General features: G+C 37.5%; 1 protein-coding gene across 2 annotated transcripts; it reads right to left on the bottom strand.

Annotated features, from left to right (window-relative positions):
• Positions 1-2378: 2378 nt before the first annotated feature.
• Positions 2379-18656, bottom strand: EIF2S1 (eukaryotic translation initiation factor 2 subunit alpha). 2 transcript variants are annotated; one of them, XM_036071153.2, is made up of 8 exons: positions 18473-18656; positions 14081-14322; positions 11892-11971; positions 9736-9887; positions 6034-6140; positions 4629-4726; positions 3807-3950; positions 2379-2922 (listed from the first exon to the last, which is right to left on the bottom strand). In XM_036071153.2, exons 2-8 carry the CDS (start codon positions 14319-14321, stop codon positions 2797-2799), a joined length of 948 nt encoding a protein of 315 aa, XP_035927046.1. In that variant the 5' UTR covers position 14322; positions 18473-18656; the 3' UTR covers positions 2379-2796. The 2 variants fall into 2 exon arrangements, with proteins under 2 accessions (XP_035927046.1, XP_035927047.1); XM_036071154.2 differs by lacking the exon at positions 18473-18656 and adding an exon at positions 18225-18369.
• Between the last annotated feature and the right edge of the window lie 245 nt (positions 18657-18901).

Genomic DNA, 18901 nt, shown 5'->3' with positions numbered 1-18901 from the left:
CATACAATATCTTTAAAAACATTTTTATTACTTTCAAGTTTATACAGTAATCTGGCACAAGCTACTGCCAGCATTCTTGCCAAGTACAAGTGCTTAGACTTCCTTTAATGAATAGATATGTAACTTACATTTATGGGGAGTAGATACTTCCAAAGTGCTTAAGGAAAAAATTTTCCTTTTAAATAGTGTGAACTGTCTCCTCTTAATCTTGTCTAGAATACCTGACCTGCATGATCAGGAATTCCAAGCTAATGAGGTTTTATTTTATTCCTTACATTGTAAGAGACTGCCTTTTAAAGCACCATTTTCCATTTGGCATTTCACCAAGGTCTAATGTCCCTGGAATTATTTCTTTATTGCTCTTTGAATATCAACAGGTGTTTATCTAAATTAAACTGCATTTGGTGTGATGGCTTGACTCCCAAATTGGCACAACTGCACCCTGTTCTGTATAGGGCTATCAGAATCTTTTGTGTGTTGAAAAAGTAGATGGCCATCACCTTGAGGCAACTCTTGCCAAAGTACTAGTACTTGGATTTTTAAAAAATCCCAAACCATTTTAATTTAATGATTCTTCACACAAAAGTACTAGGTCAAGAGTGTTTGAAAGGATGGCAGCTGAGTAATAACTGCAATGCCTAGCGTGTCTCTGTAGGTTCTCACTGAGTATTATCCATGTACATACTGGTTGTCTTGTTTTGCTATAAAACACAGCAAATGAAAATGTTCCCATTTTTTTCTCAGCTACTTTTGACTTTCAGTTACGATTAAACGAGACCCGAACTATTGCTGATTTTCAGCTGTATGAGTTGATAACCGCTTTAACGCACAGGCAGAATGGGGAGATGAAATTGTCAATTTTTAATGAAAAGTCTTCATATGGTGATCCGAGATTTGGATAAACTGGTCAGTTGTCTTTGTCCATCTGTTCCTCAGGTTACTTGGAGCTGGGTGTGTAGCCTGTCCTCATATTTGAAAGTGGTATTTTTAGGTCAGCAGGTATGTATGCTTTAAGTTTAATTAGGTCTCTCCTTCATGGTGTCAGTGAGGTATTAATCTTTTCTCTGGGAAGGGTCATAAATTTTGCAAAACTGTTGTGGAACTGAGCAAAAGGCTTGCATGGGATAAAAATCACTCACCATGGAGGTCACCAGTATTTCTCAACGATTATGCCTTCAAGTGTAAAAAATTCAGGAAACAAAGTGGAAGTTCAATTCAATTCCCCTGCCTACAACAAACATTTAAGGAGCCACTGTTATATATTGAGGACATTCTTGATGCCACAAGCTTTATAGACTTGTTTTCTGACTCCTCATAAAGACCAAAATGAGAATCATGTGCCAATTTTGAGTACACCTAGATCCTCGTCTAAATATTCCCAGTATGGCATGTACTAGCAATCATGGCTACCTCGCGGCAATAGTCACATGAGGTTATACTTGTGGATTTAAAAAGCTAGTAGAGGCTGCTTAAACAGGGGCAAACCAAATATGGCATAAACTGTCTCACCAACACACTTCTATTTTCCAGTCCCTTTAATACTGAATTAAGTCTAGTACTCAATCAAGGTGGGTTAGGTTTAATCTTTTAAGTATTTAAATAGCTATTCTTAGGAATAATTAATAAAATAAATCTAGTACCTCAAGTATCCTAAGAGATTAAATCTATGAAAAAGACCAAAGTAACTCAACACTTTCTACACCCTGGCTAACATAGCTGTAACTTCAAACCATGTGTTATCTATGAAATCTATTTACTTTTATTATTTATTTACCTTTAGATTCATATACCTTTTAAACAATTAGCTCTTAAACACAAAAATGATGGAAATGTCAAAAAATTATTTCAATTGTGTTTAATCAGATCCCTATTCGTTATAAAGAGCTGAAGCTCTAGGTGGCACCTAGTGAATACGTTAATGGGGGAAAAAAAAATCAAAAGTTGGGCAACGACACTCTAAATAACTAAAGCAGCAGCATCTTTAAAAACAAAAGAAAACAAAAAACTTTACCACCCTGAATTACAAACTCAGGGAAAGCAGCTTAGTACACCAACAAGGGCCAGTGTGATAAATTCTCCCTCATACCATATATTGTTCTCATACCATATACTGTTCAATATTTACCATATATTGGTAAAAGGCACACATCCTATGTAATTTTAAAATTCGCATTTTAAGGCTTTTTTCCCCTAAGAGTCAACTTTAACTGTGGTTAAAATTATTTTCTCTACACCCTCCTTTTGAAAGGATCCGCTATATAGATCTTTTGGTCACCTGCCCCTATATTTCTACATCTAGACTAAAATGAAAGTAATAGAATTAGGGTCTTAGTAATCATAATGCTTTTAACTGGTGACAAGAAGGAAGAAGCCTATAGTTAAATATCCCAGAAATTTATTTAATGTTTGCTTGATACATTTTATATAGAAAGGTTGAGGCTATTTGCTTTGGGTGCCCCTGGTAAATCTCAGGGAGGCACTGAACTACAAAGGGGTGCCAATCTGGAGACATCAGAAATGGAAACCACAAGCCCAATTTTATGACTGTTCTTAAAGATTTGTCTCTAGTGAAGTTAGGCCCACTCCCTTAAAAACTGCTGAATGGTGGAGCTCTTGTGTGAAAACAGCTGACTTTAAGGAGGGCATGTCACGTTTTGGTCTGTTGGAACATTTAAATACTTGGAAATAGAAAATATTCAGCTTTGAAGTTTTCAATACTGGAAAACTTTCAAGTCTAGGGTTTACAGCCAGGAAGGGCTGCTTTGTGTTCCTTAAACTGGACTGTTTCCCACAAAGTTAATCTTCGGCTTTGGCTTCCATTTCTTCTGCATCATCATCTCCATCCACTTCTGCATTCTCTCTTTCAAGCCTCTCAAGCTGCCTTGCAAGTTCGGTCTCATCTGTATCTGTGACCACTTTAGGCTGCGGAAGCAGAGGCATCATTTCAAAGTGAGATAGTTCAACAGTATGCAAATTCCACTTCAACACTATTACTGCCTAGTTTAACTCTTTTTAAAGAACCACCTGTCCTAACAACTCTGCTCTATCTGTTCATTTTTGAGTGCTACTACATCATTAATAAATTCCATTAGATAAATATTGGGAGAAATGGATGAGAGTAACACAATCTAGGAAAAAGAAATATGTGTGTAGTAAAACAGAATATTCCTGTTATCTCTATAAGCCAAAACTGAAAAAAATATGAAAATAATCTCAGTGGCTGTATCTTTAAAACCCAAAAAGATGTCTTGTAAAAATGCATCTTCTGGATTCAAAATAAATTAGTTTCTTTCTAAATAGGTTTCATATTTGTTGAGATGAGGAAAATACACTAATGCTGTTTCTAATCCTCAGATCATATTTTAAGCCTTCCATATTAAATTCTGACAATAATCAATCACTCATTTTTGTTGCCTAATTTTTTCCTTTGGCGGGGGCATAAACCTAACACCATCAGTGACCTCAGTCATGAATAACCATCACACGACAGTTCTCATTTACTCATAAAAAGCCCTTTTAGAACCCTCTGAGTCAATGATTGTTTTAGGCTTAGCAGTGTTATAATCCTACATGTATCTCATGTTTTGAAAAGCCGTAATTAAGGATTTTAGAATGCAAATCATTTAGATGACTTAAATATCTATATCTATCTATTGATCGATCGATCGTAATCTCTAACCCCAACATGGGGTTTGAACTCACAACCCTGAGATCAAGAGTTGCATGCTCCTACCGACTAAGCCAGGCAGGCGCCCCTAAATTTCTTACATATTTTAAGAAAAAGGCAGAATCACTATAGATCTTACCTCCATTTGAACATTGAAGACACCCCTCTTTTCCTCAATCTTTTCTTTAATAACAGCCATAGCTTGATTGAGAACAGAGAGGCCTTCTGTTCTCTCCAGGGTTGTTGTAGTCATCACATACCGAGGAGGAGCTATTAGATTAATCTAAGGAAGAAGACAAATATTCAATTATGAACATACCTATACAACACAAAACTATTAGGATGTTTAAGAACTCTTCCTTTCTGCTGCCTTAACAAATCACCCCAAAACTTAATTTCCAATCCTGTAAGTCAACAATTTGGGGGTGGTCTGTTAGCAAAAGCGAATTGATAAAAGTGATATAATCCAGTATAAACAGTCTACTGCAATACCAAATATGTTGAATTATGACTTTCAGGTGTCTTTGGTAGGTAAACTAACTGTAGCCATCATCAGAATGGATAATTTGTCTCGAAAACAAAAATTCTTACTTGGTTTTAAACTAAACTGATGGAAGAAAATCTGAGATTGTGAATAACAACCATCTGGTTAATTTTATTGCTTAAAAGATTCAGACCAAACTCCTAAAAGATGTGTGTGAATACGAGAGAATATGTTACCCTTTTCAAGGTCCTAGGAGCATTATGGACTCAGGAACTCTTTAAGTTTCGCACAGCTGGCCCTTTGGCACTAAATACGAATCAAAATCTTTATCCACTGTGACACTAGCAGTAGCATCCCTTAGACAACATCACCGAGAACCATTTCTCCTTAACACTTGTTATGAAATACGATCATAAAAAGAATCTGATTTGGTTTAGGTTGGTATTTTAGCAGGGAGAGAGAAAACGGACTACTCACCTTGATGGGCATGGTTTCTGTAGAACAATTCAAACCTGCTCTCAGGGCTTCTTTTACGGCATCAATGCCTTCATAACCGTAACAAGCCACTTCAATATCTAAAATTACAGAAATTCAAAAACTTGTACCAAAAAATGCAAAAAAGTATTTAAAGGTTTAAAAGAAATCAGAGATATGGCAGACACACTAGGATTCAAATACTTATAAAAGTTTTTATCACCCTTTCACAATTAGAAATCTACCCCAACTATTAACTTTCTTAATTATAAATTATCTGAGTAGGCAGTGAAAATATATCTTCTCTTCCACATTGAGCCCCTGAATGACAAAATGATAAAAAATAGAAATTCAACAAACACCTTGATTTCTGGCTATGCTTGGATTAATATGGTGATTCCAATCTCTCCATGCCTCAGTTCCTTATTTGTAAAGTGGAGAGGAGTGTGATAAAGACCGAGTGAAATAATCACTGCAAATTGTTTAGAATGGTTTAGAAATTGCACACCCTCTGCCCAGTGGTTCCACTTTTAGGAGCCTGCCTGACAGAACACTTATACAACTGGGTAAGTGTCTATGTTATAAGGCTGCTAATTTGTAGTGTTTTTTGTAATAGTGAAAAACATGGTAAAACCGAAATGTTCACCAAGAGACAACTGGTTTATTATTCTATGAAATATTGTACCTTGCCATTAAAGAGATTGAGGAAAACGTCCCATGTTCTGAATGGAAGGGCTGCCATGACAAACCAAGTGGAAAAAGCTAGTTGAGGAAAATTTTGCATAGTATGATCCAATCTTTATAAAAGCAATTTATGTCTGAATGTAAACAGCATATATTCCTATACAGTATATGTGTGTAAGAAAAATGTTTGAAAGAACATACTCCAAACTATATTAACAGTGGTTAATCCAGGGAAGCATAAAAGGACAATACTCTACTTTTAAAATATTTTAAAGTATTTACTAAAACAAAATACCACCCCCTAAAAAAAAAAAAAAAAAAGGGCTGGAGCGCCTGGGTGGCTCAGTCAGTTAAGAGTCTGCCTTCGGCTCAGGTCATGATCTCAGGGTCCTGGGATCGAGCCCTGTGTTAGGCTCTCTGCTCCGTGGAGAGTCTGCTTCTCCCTCTCAAATAAATACAATCTTTAAAAAAAAAAAAAAAAAGAAGAAAAAAAAGGACTAACTTAAGGTTAACTGAATGCATATATGACAGTTTTCACTTGTGTCAATATATACATTTTATGATGGTTCAGTAGAAGCAAAAATAATTTAAGCTTTTCTTGTTATAAGAAATAGAAAAACGTGCAGATGCTGATGTAGCAACATATTCTTTGGTAACGCTCATTATTTAACAGCTTTTTGGTTCATGCAAAATATTTTAAACATTATTTAAAAAAATCACTTACCTGCTCGAATTTTGACAGCTTGTGGTGTCAAACGCCTATTAATATTGTTAATAAGTACTCCCCGTTCATCTTCATTCAGATCTAAACTATCCAAAATAGATGGGTCTCTAATTAAAGCAAAACAAAACACACACAGACACAAAAACAACAAAGGCCAAGGTTACTGTACAGATAACTGTGATACCAAACACAATACCACAGAATGATGTTTAAGAGCACAGGCTTTAGTGTCAGAATTGAGTTCAAATCTTAGCTTTACACTTCATTAACTATGTGTTTTGGGACCTTTCCAGACCTTAGTTTCCAAATTGTAAAATTAGAATGAAAACTGTACATCTCACTGGTTGTGGTATTAAATGAGATCATGCAAGTAAAGCACTTAGCACTACTATGACAAAAAGAAAACCCCCAGCTGATTATTTGAAAAAAAATTTTAGGGATCTGGCTAAAGCAAGGAACTTAAAAATGTCTCCTAATATACTGGACATCCCACTATAATTAAACATTTCCACGTAATTAGCAGTCCCTGCCTCAAGGAGCTTGAAAAGGACAAAAACATACAAGCAATTTTAAAATAAAAGTACATCCTTGGAAGTCGGGGGAGTAAGGTATTACTTTCAGTTATGGGCTCAGGAAGGGCTGCACAGACTGAAGGGGCATTTCATCTGGCCCTTCTGAGTGCCAGGAGACAGGGAACAGGGTCACCTCTTAGTCACCACTGTTTATGGAACATGAACAAATGAAAAAATTGAAATAATGACTAAAAAAATGGTAGGACTTTAAAAAGCAAAGGTAGAACTGTTTTAAGAAAGTTGTAAAGTATTAAAACAGAAATGGCACATCAGGCCTAAAAAAGCAGGGGTTAGAGAATGAAAGGTGAAAGAATCTGGGTGGAGGGAACTTTCATTCGGCTAATACTGCTTACAAAATATAACAAGAAGACAAACCACCAGAAAATGAGCAAAAGAGATGAACAGATGTTTCACAGAAGAAATAGTAAACATATGAAAAGCTGTTAACTTCAACAACAACCAGTAAAATGCAAACAAAAAACAAAGTACTATTATACACCCATCAGTTTGGCAAAAGGGAAAATAATCTGAGATATATACCAAACGTTGGTGAGGATGAAGAGAAACAGGAATGCTCATACAACTGCTATTGGAAATATAAATTGTAGAACCAATCTGGAGAGTATTTTGGCAAAACTGAGTAAATTTAAAGATGCATATAATCAATCCTATGACCCAACAACTCTACTGCTATGTATATACCTTAGAAACTCCCAAATGTACATGGAGACATGTACATGGATATTCATAATAGCATGGTTTAAAAAAATGGGAAAAAAAGGGGGGAGGATGACCTAATATCTCTTAATAGAGAAACAAATAAAGCATATTCTTACAATGAAGTACTACACAGAAATTAGTATGAAGTAGGTACACATCTATCACTTTGGAGAATCCTATTAACAGCCTTATAAATAAAACTGTAAGGTACAGAAAACTACGACAACAGAATAAATTCCTTTTTTTTAAAGTTTAAATAAGCTAAGGAAATTTTTAAAATACAAAAATGATTCTATACGTACTTCATAGATACGTATATGTAATAAAGCCACAGAAATGTAAATAATAATGGTGAATACTAATGATAGAATAGTAGTTCCTACTGATGAGTGAGTGGAATGGGTTGGGAGGGATAAAACATTGTTTCCACCTATCTCAAAAACTTTTTCTTAAAGAACATGTGGCACAGAATTATCATTAGTTAAACGTGGACAGTCACTACATGGCTGATGAAGCAAAGAACGTTAAGGAAAAGGGAAAAGATGTATGCCACTGCTGAGCGGTCATGGAGGGGGAGCTGGAGGTGAAGTGAAGGACAGCTGGACGATGACAGCACGCCGAGGGATGAAAGGCGTGCAGGACTGAAGTCAGGGAGGACGGAAATATAAAGCAGTGCTTAATGGTTAGCAGCATAAACTCCAGATGGGAGCCAGTGTCTAGGTCTGAATCGGGACTCTTCCATTTGCTAGCTCTGTGCACATGGACAAATTATTTAATCTCTGCCTCAATTTTCTCATCTCTGAGACATGGATAATAACAGCACTTATGCCATGTGTTGCTGTGAGAAATCTATAAATGTTTGCTGTTGTAATTATTATTATTCTTACCTTTCCCAAAATGTGGTATGAAAAAAAAGTCACATGGTGGGGGAGGGGGGGAGCTGGAAAGCATTTGGACCCCAGATGAGCCGGCCTGCTGGAGGCTCTATCGGTCCCAGGTCCACTCGGCCATTCTGAGAGCTGAGGGGACCAATACCCTTCGGCAGCACAAAGGTTGGAAAGTAACCTCAGTGTAATGGAGAGGCTGCTTGTGGAGCGTTAACACTTGGGCAAGAGTAGGATGTGCAGAAGGAGAGAGACTTAAGTACAGAGAACCAAAGGGGTCCAGCTATTTTAAAGAGAGAGGATACAGTGCTTGCTGCAGGAGAAAGTAGAGGGGAGGTAAAGTTTGCTTTTAGTATAAATGGGAGATTAGAGTGTATTTTTATGCCAATGGAGCAAAAACAACAAAGAGAAAGGCTGAAGACACAAAAGAGGGAATAACAGATAAAACGATCCCTGAGCAGTAGCTGCGCACAGGTGGTATGATTAGTTTGAGAGCAGGAAGGATACGAATTCAGCGTGACAGGAGCGCAGGAGGTAATGACGGATGGGAGAGAAGGTTGCTGAGACAGTGGAAGGAGTAGAGGAGATCCTGGGCAATGGTTTCTATTCTCTTTATAAAACAGGTAGTAGGCATACCAGTTGAGAGTGAGGGAAGGGGGGAGTGGGTATCTGACAGAGTGTTTAAAAGCTCTAAAATAGCCACTCTACGAATGGGAGGAAGAATTGACAAAGAGCAGAGAGAATGTGAGGAAGCAGTGAAGGCGCAGCTGAGGTTGGAGACCATGATGAAAATGCAGTGGCACCAACCTGCAAGACTGTGGTTTTTCCTAGCAGCACCCAGCATTCTACAAGTGCAGAGAAGGCAGGAACATCGATCCAAGGCTGGATGTAACAGATGGAAAAACAGGGCAAAAGCTCATGATATTGGCAAGAAGTTGTTGAAATGATGTACCATGGTATGTCTATGCTGAGTAAGAAAGAGAAGGCAGGAAAGGGTAAAAAGACATGGAGGAAGAAAAAGGTTTGGAATTATAGTCTGGCATAAGAATTAAGAAGACACAGAGTAGGACTAACTATGGGGGAGCTGGAAGGACAGGAGGCTGTCTGTGGTAAAAGAATAGAATGTATGAATTAAAGGTTTTGGAAGCACACCAAATTCTGGTGATAAGACCCAGGGCGAGGCCATATGGAAACTGGCTAAAGTGGCATGGGCTGCAGGTGTAAGGAACTGAGGTAAAGAAAACAAGGTACAGTTGTAGATGAGACATCTACATTGACCAGGAGCGGAAAATGTGAGACGAAACCATACGGTTTACGAAAACTAAGGTGAACACAATTATATATGCTTGGCTACATAGGACTGGCCCGCATTATGGGCCTTTTACATGGAAATACTTTAATCTAAATTTGGCAAGGACTTATTATGTGGGTGTTGTGCTATTATTACATGTCAGGCTCTCAACTTGTGTGCTAGACCCATCAGCTGTGTTATCAAGGTAGAATCAGAGCCAAGAAGGTGTTCTTACGAGACTGCATGCTTAAATGCATCATAGGCACCGTATCCAGGTCTCTTGTATTTGTCATCAAAGACCCAGGCAGTCCTCTGGAACAGGCTCTCCAGTTGCTCATCCTTGGTGTACTCTAACACCTCAGCAACATGACGAAGAATGCTGTAAACCTAGAAACAAAATGAAGAGTTCAACAATTCAAAGATAAGAGATCTTAAAAAAAAAAAAAAAGAAAAGGTATTTTTACATTTCAGTAGACAGCATATAAAACAAACGTTTGGTTACACTACAGTAATTCCTCAACAACAAAGGGTTAACATACAGCAAGTTCTTTTTTCATAGAGAAATATTCTCTTTCCTATAATACTTAACTCAAGTGGGTGTATAACAAGTAGAAACAGCACAAAACTTAGTGTCCTAAGACCCAGATCAAGTTCACTTAGGAACCAATTAACCTCTCTAAATTTGTTTCCTCTTCTAGAAAAGGGAAATACCAGTATCTCTCCTTTTTACCGCAGAGAGATCAAATCTATCCAAATTATAACTGGAAAACATTATACAAATATATAGAATTTGTATATTACACAAAACTTGTTATACAAGTGTAAGCTATTACTATTACTCCGTATGACAGCATGGAACAGGATTGAGATTTTAGTATTTCTTTTGCTCTTTTATCATTTAGCAGTTATCCTTCAATGCACCTATCTCCTACTCACTGCTGTCAAACTCTTTTTCTAATTTCCTAAAAATAAAAGGGCTTAAAGAAGAGAAAGGATATAAGAGAAGAGGTTTTTCACGTTACACGTGAAAGTTGAGTGAGGAAATGTACTAACATTGGTTATTTCATTCTATCACCTTATCGTCCTGATAAGATCTACTAACATACTCATTTTACAATATCCTAAGGGGACAAAACAAAGTTGAAGTTTCCTAGAGCAGAGCTTCTCAAACTTGGTGGAACTTGAGGATCCTGCATTAAGCAGTCGGTGATGTCAATGCTGTTGGTCCAGAGACTACATTCTGAGTGGCAAGGTCCTCGGTTTATGAAGATGGGATTTCACTAATAGTGTTTCCTAATGTGTAAGTCACACTGCAGTAATAGTAAACACATCAGTAAAACAAAGGGGAAGATTTGGGTAATGGCCTTTTGGCTTTTAGATTTTTATTCTCTTATTTACTGGGGTTAATTAAGCAAGATTTCAAAAATCTTCTCTTCATTTAAACACTGTTTTCTTGGCATTTTTATCCTGAGGACAGAAACACACATGAGAGAAAAGAACAAAAAATAAAGAAAAACACAATGGAAACAATGCCATTAAGAACTAAGAATCTAGAGAATGAAAGATAATCTAAATAGAACCAGAGAAGAAAAAACTATAGACAGAACATAAAGAATGAAAAAACAGTTGTTCTTGCTTCATTAATACTTATTGTACAGAAGTAGGAGATTACAGCCAAAATAAGAAAGTGAAACAGAATGGACTTAAACTAGGGGGGAAAAAAACTACTAACAGGCCCCTGCCTTGCTTTCCTGGATTCACATTTTACAAAACCTTGCTTATTCTTTTTTTTTTTTTTTCAAGATTTTTATTTACTTATTGAGAGAGAGAGAATGATAGAGAGAGAGCATATGAGAGGGGGGAGGGTCAGAGGGAGAAGCAGACTCCCTGCTGAGCAGGGAGCCCGATGCGGGACTCGATCCTGGGACTCCAGGATCATGACCTGAGCCGAAGGCAGTCGCTTAACCAACTGAGCCACCCAGGCGCCCAAACCTTGCTTATTCTTAACATACAACAGCTGATTGTCTCTGTGACTCTTATCCCAGAATGGGGTTTAAAGTCAAGAACTACATGTTATGAGAAGTCAAACCAACTGAAATCACCCATAGTTAATTTAACCTAAAATAACTTAGAAACACTAATGCAGTATACTCATTTTAGAATATTAGACGATAAGCAATGCCTTAAGGTAGTACCACCATAAGGTAAAAACACTGCAGTCGTAACTCTTTTGAAATTAAGTCTTCGAATTATCCTATGTAACTCCTAATTGTAAATGGAAATACAGGTAGAGAAAATCCAGGTTTTCATTTTCTGCCAAGAATATTACATGCTGATTATTTATTAAACATATTAAATAGTGGACTAATTTCACTCAAAAATCAGACTTACAGTTTTGGATTTGGTGAATTTATCTTCACATTTGATTGCTTCCTCTGGAGAAACTCTTCTTTTTGACAAATCAATATATCCTGTATGAAAAAATTTTGGGGAAAAAAAAAATCATCTCTGCCCAGGTGCTAGTTTACCACTGTGATAAATTTTTACACCAGATTGTTTAGTTGGCATACCTATACTTATTCCCCACTAAAATCCTATCAATAAAATACTGCATAAGATTAGAGATTTTTGTTTTCAGACATGCATTTGTATCATCATGTAATTGTATATTTTCTATCACTTCAGTGAAAGGAACTAATACTTCCAATTACCCAAATGAAAGCTAGTCAAAGGATTCGTACTTGTCTTTTTGGCATCCACTCATCAAAGGGTCAGTTGTGCTCTATGTATTTTCTATATTCTTGATGCTCCTTCTGCTTCCTGACCAAAACTGGTGCTTCCTCCTCCTGGTGGCCCTGCACTGGCATGGTGTGGCCATGGCATTGGCCTAACCATGCTGTCCATCACCTCCATAAATTAAAATCCCATGGGTACAAAATGAGACAAGCACTTAAATGTATTTTAAAGAATTTAAGAGGGAAAAGTGATCTTTTACATTTACTTACATATTTCCCATGTCAGGCATCACACCTCATGGGCCTGCATAATTTCCTTTACCATTTCTTATAATGCAGATTAAGTAATAAATCCTCTTAGTTTCTATTTACCTGAAAATGTCTTCATTTCTGATTTTCATTGTTGAATATTTTCTTTAAATATTCTAGAATTCTGGGCTGACAATTTTTCTCTTTCAGTGCTTTAAAGATGTCATTCAATGCTCAGCCATTATTTTCAGTAAGAATACCATACTAACAGTAATTTATATTACTGTTCCCCTGTAAATCATGAATCATTTTCCTCTATCTTCAAGATTTTCTCGATCTCTGTTTTTCAACAGTTTAATGTGCCTAGATGTGGTCTTATCAGTATTTATCCTGCTTGAGGTTTGCCAAGCTTCTCCAGTTTGTACATTTGTTTTTTCGGCAAATATGGGAAACTGGTCAGAATTTCCTCAAATATATGTTCTGCCCTTTCTCTCTCTTCTCTTGGAATAGAGCTTTTAATATTCGACAGGTTGCTTTTTCCTTGCTCTGTTCTTCACACTGGTTCTTTTAAATGAACTACCTGCAAGTCTGACTTGAGACTTCTGCCATCTTTACCCTGCTGTTAGCCCATTTGGTGAGTTTTTTCGATATTATACTTTCAATTTTAGAATTTATATTTAGTTCTTTATGAGAGTTTCTAATGTCTTTACTGAGATTTCATTTGGTCATTCATTACAAGCTTATTTTCCTAATATCCTTCAGCAGTTGCAACGTCTGCTTTAAAATTCTTATCTGCTAACTCCAATATTAAGGTCACCTCTAGGTCAATCTCCATTGGTTCCTTTTTCTCTTCTGTATGGGTCATATTTTCCTGTTTCCTCAAATGTTTAGCAATTCTGAACACTGTGAATGAACATTCAGAGAACACAAACATTCTAATAATCAAAGAGATACAGAATACTGGGTCTTGGGTGTGTGTCTGCAGTATATTCCTTTTTCAGAACCTATATAAAATATTCCTAAAGTCCATTTACCTTTGCCCCATTTCCATGTTCCTCCAATAATCTGATTACAAATTTAGCTTTAAATCAAGAAAAAAGTATCTTTTTTTTTTTTTAAAGTAGGGCTCCACGCCTAACATGGAGCGCAACGTGGGGTTTGAATTCACAACTGTGAGAACAAGACCTGAGCTGAGATCAAGAGTCAGACACTTAACCGACTGAGCCACCCAGGCGCCCCTGAATAAAAAAGCATCTTAACAAATATATGAACTAATACTCTAGTTTACTTATCTGTCTCTTCTGAGTTTAGCCACAATGAGTCAACTATCAATTTCTGGTAACCTCTGGGAATAAAAGTCAAGTTATTTGACACAAACTAGCCCTGGGATGTGCTAATTAAACCACTACTAACAAGAGGTCTTGCCTAGATGGGTAACTGGCATTCTTATCTAACAACTTTGTATGTAAAAAAAGTTTAAGTATAAAAGGAGATGTTTTTGTTTTGTTTTTACAACAGTCAGCAATTTACAAAAATAAAATTTTAAATAAACCATTTTAAATCTGAAATTTTATTTTAGATATTTTTATCACTTACCTTTTTCTTTGTCCACTCTAATGACAACCACACACTCATTCCTGCCAATTCTGATGAGTTTGTTTATAGAACGGATACGCCTTCTGGACAACTCACTAAGAAGAATCATGCCTTCAATATTGTTGTATTCCAGCAAGCTGACATAAGCCCCCATTTCAGCAATGGACCTTACATTCACCATCACTACATCTTCCACCTCAGGAAATTTGTGTTGATAAAATCTACAACTTAGACCCGGCATTCTGCATTTTAAACAAAAGAATCAAATGAGTATTAAGGTCAAAATAAAGAAATGTCAATCAATTTTCCACATCTTGCCACTGGAAGAAGTGATTAGTCTTATCTCTTTAAACTTCTTAAATGGTACCAGAAAACAGATGGATGTTTGGGAATCAAGCTTTGTTACTTTGCTCCACATTTTTATAAGGCTTGGGTGATTCTCTGACCTTGGTTTTAGAGGAATCATAAAAAATAATGACCATCTATAAAGTACTTTGAGACCTAAGGATTAAAAGTACACCTCAAGAGTAAAATACTATTTTAATACAACCACTTTAAGAAATAACAAATGATGGTAAGCATCACTACTACTATAAACCTATCAGCAAAACTAAAGCTACTCAGTTCTCTAAGTCAGCTAAGACTATATACTACCACCCACTATATAAAGGGAAGACTCTTCCATCTACTTAAACCATAGTCCTAATCATGTATCAAGTAATATACCCTATCCTTTTAGCCAAAATTACAGTATCGTATGTTAAGACAAAACCTAAAAATTTACTAATCACAAAAATATTAAATATAATTAAATACAACTAAATAAATTCGTTTATTGAACAGATATACCCAATCTTGAGAATAGCTTTATAGAACTCCATTACTATAAAGTTCAAGAGTCTCTTAAAAACTATTCTCTTTGATCTAACCAACCTACTTTCAGCACTCCTTTTATGATCCACAAGACTGAAATCATACCATGCACAGAAGTGTATTTTTAAAAGAAAGCTGTAAAACTAATCACAGCTGATGACTTTCATGTTTTTCTACTAACCTTAATTTACTATTGTCAAGGTTCAGAAAATAGGCAGTAACAGGACCTAAACACCTATGAAAAATGTGCGAAAATTCATTTATTTTTTGAGAGAGAGAAGGACAACGAGCAAGTAGGGCAGAGGGAGAGGGAATCTTAAGCAGGCTCCACGCCTAGCCAGAGTCTGGTGTGGGGTTCCATCTCCCAATGCTGAGATCATGACGTAAGCCAAAAATCGAGGGCTGGATGCTTAACCGACTGAGCCACCCAGGCACCCCAATTTTTTTCTTATTAACTGGGAATTAAGGCTGCCATTACTTGATCTTAAAGACAGGATATCCACATCCAGCTTACAGAACCCGAGAGTTCTGGGGCAGTACTGTTTGAGAACTGTTAACTGCACCCACAAATAACTTCACAGTGGCTTTCCACTGACTTTTACATCTTTCTACTACATACAGGGTCCTACGTGATCTGGCCACTGCCTCTCTCCCTAGTTCTCTCCATTTTATCGTCGAGGAAATAGAAACACAGGCCAAGTAACTTGTTCGGTCATATACTGCTAACAAGTGATAGTCAGAATCTGAACCTCTGAAGCTTGGATCCATAGTCTGTGCTCTTATTCACCATGCTGTATTTTCACTCAATATTACCAATAAATATATTAGTTAGAAACATCTTTTTAAAAAAAGTAACATTAATATACATACTCAGTGTTAAAGCATATACCGTAGATTAATGCAAGCTTTTAGTACTAATCTATCCTGTTTAACAAAAAGAAATAAAGCAGCATATTAATAATAATGGCAGAAATGCATTTCTCTTGTACCTTGACAAAATAGGGATTTAGGAAATAAAGGGAAGTAGACATTCAATGGCCAGAATTACCCAAGAAACTGCTGAGCTGGTTGTTTCATTCTTAAACAGAGCCTCCCCCACCCCCCCTTTGGACAACTGTTGTCAAATATCTGTATGTAAAGCACTAAAGTTTGAGAGCTAGAAGTTTCAAACTGGGTATCAAAGTAAATAATGTCAGAGAAATGTGTGAAACAGTTTTAAAAGATTTAACAGGGGCTAACCACATTTACTTACCAGGTTTATTCAAATAGTAAAGCTGATTAATTCTGGGGAAGCAAGACTTAATGTGATGATTAAAGAACACAGGCAATACTGTAAAAGAATCCTAATGAGAGCTATGAATACTACTGCTTTAAGAGGTACCAATCTCTTCACATTATACAGGGTACAAAAAGAACACAGCTGAAGGTATGTTATTCAACACAGAAAGTAACTATTAAGTACAAAATAGCTCCAGACATGGGTTCCAGCCCTTACTCTTGTATTTACTAGCTGTGGTTGCTTGGGAAATGCATTCCCATTAAACTGTAGTTTCTAGCCTGTGTCATGGACCTCGAAGGTTTGTGGAGTGTATCAAATGAGATTAAAATATATGTAAAAATTTGGAAAGTGTAATGTGCTATACAAATATGACATTAAAAGGCAAAAGAGGTACTATTTCCATTTTGTAACTTAATTTGTTAAACAATTATTTTTGCAGTATCTATGTACTAAGCACTACCGCACTTAAGAAAGATTCTTACCTAAGGAAGTTAAGTATGGAGTGCGAAACAAACTAGTGAGTAAGTAACAATATAAAGTACTATGAAAGGAGTAGAGTGAAGTAATCAAAAGGGAACCAAGAGGGGCGCCTGGGTGGCTCAGATGGTTAAGCATCTGCCTTCGGCTCAGGTCATGATCCCAGGGTCCTGGGATCGAGCCCCACATCAGGCTCCTGGCTCAGCAGGGAGTCTGCTTCTCCCTCTCCCCCTGCTCATGCTCTCTCTATCTCGGGGTCTCAAATGAATAAATAAAATTAAAAAAAAAAAAAATTAAAAAAAACGGAACCAAAGAACAGAAATATTAAATGACTTTCTCAAGGATAAATGCTTAATAAGTACCAGAACAGGAACTAAAACCAAGTCTTCCGATATCAAATCCAGAATACCTTTAACCCACAGAGCCTCAGTATGTCAGAGTACTACAATATGGTATGTGTTCTTCAGTAAAAAAGATCTTTCAAAATATACTAACTGAACTCCAAGCTAATTTCAAATACCCTGCATTGTCAGTAATTTTGCGTGGTCAAATGGTAGGTAGGACTTCTTTCTTAAACCAGTGCATGGTCAAGTAACCATGACAGATCCAGGAAGTCCACATTCCTTTCCAAAGTTAAGTGTATTATGTGATAGAGACAACTTGTGAGAATTCTAATTTGGCTCTAATGCTTACCGATAAGGTTCTCTGAATGCTAGTTTTTAGTATAGGAGTGCTACGCAAATAAGCTTTTAAACTATTTCACTGTAGTTGAAATAGCACCAATCTCTACAAATATTACTGTGTGTCTTTTCGAGATCTTAGGATAATCATTAACCGTCACTTGGCATCAGAATAGGCAATAAAGCTCTATATAATTCACGAACTATTGAAAGACACATAATCACAAGTTTTTTTCCTTGGTAACTTCAACTGGGAGACAAACCAAGACTTCTCTGCTACACCTTTTCTCCAAGAAGCAATGTTTCTTGCTTAATGATAAAGTAGCCTAAGTTTGGGGGATAATAATAGGGGCCTCAGGCTGAATACGTATTTAACCCCCAAATTCCCTTTTCTCTTTAGTTATGCTTAACTGTGAGGCCACAGCGTGTAAGTCTATTCTCATTGGTGCTGAAATACGGAAAACCGATACTAAGACTAGTGAACTCTTCAACAGTATGTTTTAGTATCGATGCAAGAGATGGCTCATTCTATAAAAATGCGCAACTCGATACGGTAATATGAACGCCAATTAGAAAAAAATAAATTATCGGACAAATAAACTATTCTTGATCCTTTTAACCCAGCTCTTGTCAAAACTGCTGCCCACCCCAACGGTCCCTTCAAGTGTCTGGTCTGGTGTCCACTGAGAGGCAGTATATTTGGTGGGGCGGAAGGAAAAAAAAAACCTGGTGGCGGTGGGATTCTCAAGCCCAGAAAGAGCAAAGTGCTCAGCGTCCTGGGGCGGGGGTGTCACAGTGTTTTCCCGAGGCCGCCCCCATCTCAAAGTATCCTCACTTTCAGCATATCGAAGAGGCTGTACGGTCACTTGGCCCACTTTGCTTCACGAGAATCCTCCGCTCGTACCATGACACCGCTGTAACACGGAAGACCCACCCGGCGCCGGCGGGTGGTGTCGGACACTTCCCGCGCAGGAACGGGAAAGGGAGGGGTGTTAGCCCGGGGCCTACCCTCTCCCGACCACCCAAGTCACTGGACACAACTAAAGTGAGTTCTTGAAGAAACCGATCTGAGGGACCAGTCACCTGAGGTATGTGTCTGAATCCCGCGCCGGGATCCCGTGCCGAGCTCTTTAATCGCAGAGACCAGACAGTCCACCCGCACCAGCGGCCGATCTTCCTCGGCGTGCGCTTGGTTCTACCCCACCGCGCATGCGGAACCACCTCGCATCACGCAAGCGCCAGGAGAATAGCGGTCCCTCTTCCTCACTGACCATAGAGTCTAGGTCCTCCGAGAAAAAAAGGAAGAATGTAGATCAAAGGAGGACCTGAAAAGTACGCTTTCTCGATATCTGTCGTTTTCGCTAAGTAACTTTCAAGGCGCAGGGAAGCGGTAATACTCTGATTCCTTGTCCTTGAAGAATTAATCCTCTCTCGAGATTTCAGTCAACCATGAGGTGGCGCTGTGACCAAAGATGAAAAGTGGAAGAAGAGAAGGAGTGTACTCTTCTCTCC

The sequence above is a fragment of the Halichoerus grypus genome, chromosome 8 (genome assembly GCF_964656455.1).
Source record: "Halichoerus grypus chromosome 8, mHalGry1.hap1.1, whole genome shotgun sequence".
NCBI classification, from domain to species: domain Eukaryota; kingdom Metazoa; phylum Chordata; class Mammalia; order Carnivora; family Phocidae; genus Halichoerus; species Halichoerus grypus.
Note: the sequence above shows the minus strand (reverse complement) of the source record. Positions and strands in the feature narration are given on the sequence as shown.